Source organism: Octopus bimaculoides, chromosome 9 (genome assembly GCF_001194135.2).
Source record: "Octopus bimaculoides isolate UCB-OBI-ISO-001 chromosome 9, ASM119413v2, whole genome shotgun sequence".
Lineage (NCBI taxonomy): Eukaryota > Metazoa > Mollusca > Cephalopoda > Octopoda > Octopodidae > Octopus > Octopus bimaculoides.
In genome coordinates, this window is record NC_068989.1 from 90,505,957 (window position 1) to 90,509,414 (window position 3,458).

The 3,458-nt window shown below is 43.4% G+C and overlaps 1 protein-coding gene across 10 annotated transcripts in view; it reads left to right on the plus strand.

Moving 5' to 3' along the window:
• Positions 1 to 266: 266 nt before the first annotated feature.
• LOC106868309 (A-kinase anchor protein 9) overlaps positions 267 to 3,458 on the plus strand; it is a 351,276-nt gene continuing 348,084 nt past the window's right edge. For all 10 annotated transcript variants that reach the window (XM_052970882.1, XM_052970883.1, XM_052970887.1 and 7 more), the window contains exons 1-2: positions 267 to 455; positions 2,822 to 2,881. In XM_052970882.1, the coding sequence (XP_052826842.1) occupies positions 411 to 455; positions 2,822 to 2,881 (105 nt within the window). In that variant the 5' untranslated portion in view covers positions 267 to 410. The remainder of the gene's footprint in view (positions 456 to 2,821; positions 2,882 to 3,458) is intronic.

The window sequence follows — 3,458 nt, forward strand, 5'->3', positions numbered from 1 at the left end:
ACCACCACCACCACCACCATTACTACTACCACCACTATCACTGCTGCTGTCATTGCCACTACTACTACTATTACCACCACTACTAATACTACTGCCATCACCACCACCACTACTGTTACTACATTGTGTGCTTTACATGTTAGTTACTGCTGCTGTGCTACCATAACTACTACTACTACTATGTTTGCTTTACATGTTACAGTTACTACTACTACTACTACTACTACTACTAGTCTGAACCCTTTTTTGTCTTTCAGGAGCCTGAACGCCAGCAGCTGTTTGAAACTGCTCAGCTGGAGTTGCGGGAGGCGAGCAGCAAAATCTGCAAACTGGAAGAATCTGTCATTGGCAAACAGAGGGCTGTCGAGCGACTGGTGGCTGAGATCAACTCTCTAAGAGCAGAAAATGAGATGCTGAAGAAGCAATCTTTAGGAAACGGTCCGTCACAAGATCTGGTAATAGAATTTGTTATGTGTTCTGTGGCTGTGTGGTAAGGAAGCATGCTTCCCAACCGTATGGTTCTGGGCTCAGTCCTGCTGCGTGGCACCTTGGGCAAGTGCCTTCTACTATAGCCTCGGGCCGATTGATCAATGCCTTGTGAGTGGATTGGGTAGACGGAAACTGAAAGAAGCCCGTCATATATGTGTCTGTGTTTGTTCTCCACCATTGCTTGATAACTGTTGTTTGTTTGTTTAAGTCCCTGTAATTTAGTGGTTTGGCGAAAGAGATTGATAAGATAAGTGCAAGGTTTAAAAGAAGAATAATTACTGGAATCGATTCATCTGACTGAAAATTGATCAAGCCGGAGCCCCAGCATGGCCGCAGTCAAATGACTGAAACAAATAAAAGAATTATATATATATATATATATATATATATATATTATAAGATTTTTAAACTTTTAAAATTATTATATATATATATATATATATCATCATCATCATCATCATTTAATATTCGCTTTCCATGCTAGCATGGGTTGGACAATTTGATTGAGGACTGGCGAACCAGATGGCTGCACCAGGCTCCAATCTGATCTGGCAGAGTTTCTACAGTTGAATGCCCTTCCTAACGCCAACCACTCCGAGAGTGTAGTGGGTGCTTTTATGTGTCACCGGCACAAAGGCCAGTCAGGCGCTACTGGCAACGGCAACACTCAAATGGTGTTTTTTACGTGCCACCTGCACAGGAGCCAGTCCAGCGGCACTGGCAACAACCTCGCTCGAATGTTTTTTCACAAGTGCCAGTAAGGCGATGCTGGTAACAATCACGCTCAAATGGCGCTTTTTAAATGCCACCGGCATGGAAGCCAGACAGCTGCTCCGGCAATGATCACACTTGGATGGTGCACGAGTGCCAGTCATCGAATTTGGTTCAATTTCGATTTCAATTTCAATTTCACCGGTCTTCCGAGGCATATATATATGTATATATATACACACACTTTTTTTTTGTCTTGTAAGTATTTGGTGACCTTGTCAGTGCAGGTGCTACTTAAAAGCATCCAGTCTACACTGTAAAGTGGTTGGTGTTGGGAAGGGCATTCAGCTGTAAAAACCTTATCAAAACTGACCTCGCTTGTGCTTCTGCCATGTGAAAAGTACTCAGTTCACTCTGTTGAGTGGTTGGTGTTAGGAAGGGCATCCAGCTGTAAAGAATCCTGCCAAAACAGTCACAGAAGTCTGGGTTAGGCTTCTGCCTTGCCAGCTTCTGGCGAACCATCCCACCCATGCCAGCATGGAAGGCGAATGATAATGATACTCATGCGCACATACACACACACTGAGTACCAAATCCAGTTACAAGGTTTTTGTTGGCCTGGGGCAACTTGCCTAAAGTAGCATGCTGTAGGCCTGAACTTGGAACCATATAATTGGGAAACAAATTTCTTACACATAGCCAAGCCTCTGCCTATTATCTTTCTGTCTATCTTTGTCTGTCTGTCTGTCTGTCTCTCTCTCTATAAATTGCTCTGGTAATTTTGGTTTATATTCTATAACTCTTGTAGAAACATATGGTCTTATATTTTACAACTGAAGTATTGCAATTTAGTTGAGTAACACATTGCTTTTAGGCTGTCAGAATCACACCATCTTATGTTTCAGCCCCCAAATTATTTTACAGTAAAGAGGGTCTCTCTCTCTTGCTTCCTCTCCCATATATATATATGTAAAAATAAAAAGCATATACCCCATGGTGTGTTATGTAATTATTTCCCTATACAACATATTACCAAAACTATATCATTCAAAAGTCTTACCAGAGTAGTGACTGATTGTTTATATATATATATATATATATAGGTTGTTGCCAGTGCCGCTGGACTGGCTCCCGTGCAGGTGGCACATAAAAAACACCTTTTGGGCGTGGCTGTTGCCAGTACCGTGTGACTGGCCCTTGTGCCGGTGGCACATAAAAGCACCCACTACACTCTCGGAGTGGTTGGCATTAGGAAGGGCATCCAGCTGTAGAAACATTGTCTGATCAGATTGGAGCCTGGTGCAGCCTTCCTAACGCCAACCACTCCGAGAGTGTAGTGGGTGCTTTTTACATGCCACCTGCATAGGAGCCAGTCAGATGGACCTGGTAGCGATCACATTCAGATAGTGCTTTTTACGTGCCACCGGCACGGGGGCCAGTAAAGGGGTACTGGCATCGGCCACGTTCGGATGGTGCTTTTCCCGTGCTCCTGGCATGGGAGCCAGTCAGGCAGACCTGGCATCAACGGCAGTCCTGGCACCGTTGGTATATTTTCATTTTTATTTGTATTTTTATCTTTTCTTGTAGTTATATTTGCATCTTTTATTTTGTTATATTTCAGAATGCTCTTGATCCCGCCAGCAAATTTGAACCTGGACATCAACGAGATTTGTCCCTACGGGTAGGTCATGTATATTTTAAGACAGAGCCATTGTTACTTTTCTAATTGTATCACCTGTATCTTTCCTGTTACAAACCCTCCTCTTCATTGTTGTGTGCCCAGTCAAAAGAAATAGTCTGTTATTATTGTCATCATCATCAGTGGTGTTGCTACTTGTGGTGGATTGGTGTAGGCATGGCTGTGTGGTAGGAAGTTTGCCTCTTAGCCACACGGCTTTAGGTTCAGTCCCACTCTGTTGCCATGGGTCCTTGGGCAAGTGTCTTTTACTAGCCCCAGGCTGACCAAAGCCTTGAGAGTGGATTTGGTAGATGTAAATTGAAAGGAGCCATTTGTATGTTATATAAATTTTTATTCTTTTATTTGTTTCAGTCATTTGACTGTGGCCATGCTGGAGCACCGCCTCTAGTCGAGCAAATCGACCCCAGAGCTTACTCTTTGTAAGCGTAGAACTTATTCTATCTGTCTCTTTTGCTGAACCACTAAGTTACGGGGATGTAAACACACCAACATCAGTTGTCACGTGATGGTGGAGGGACAAACACACACACACACACACACACACACACACACACACACA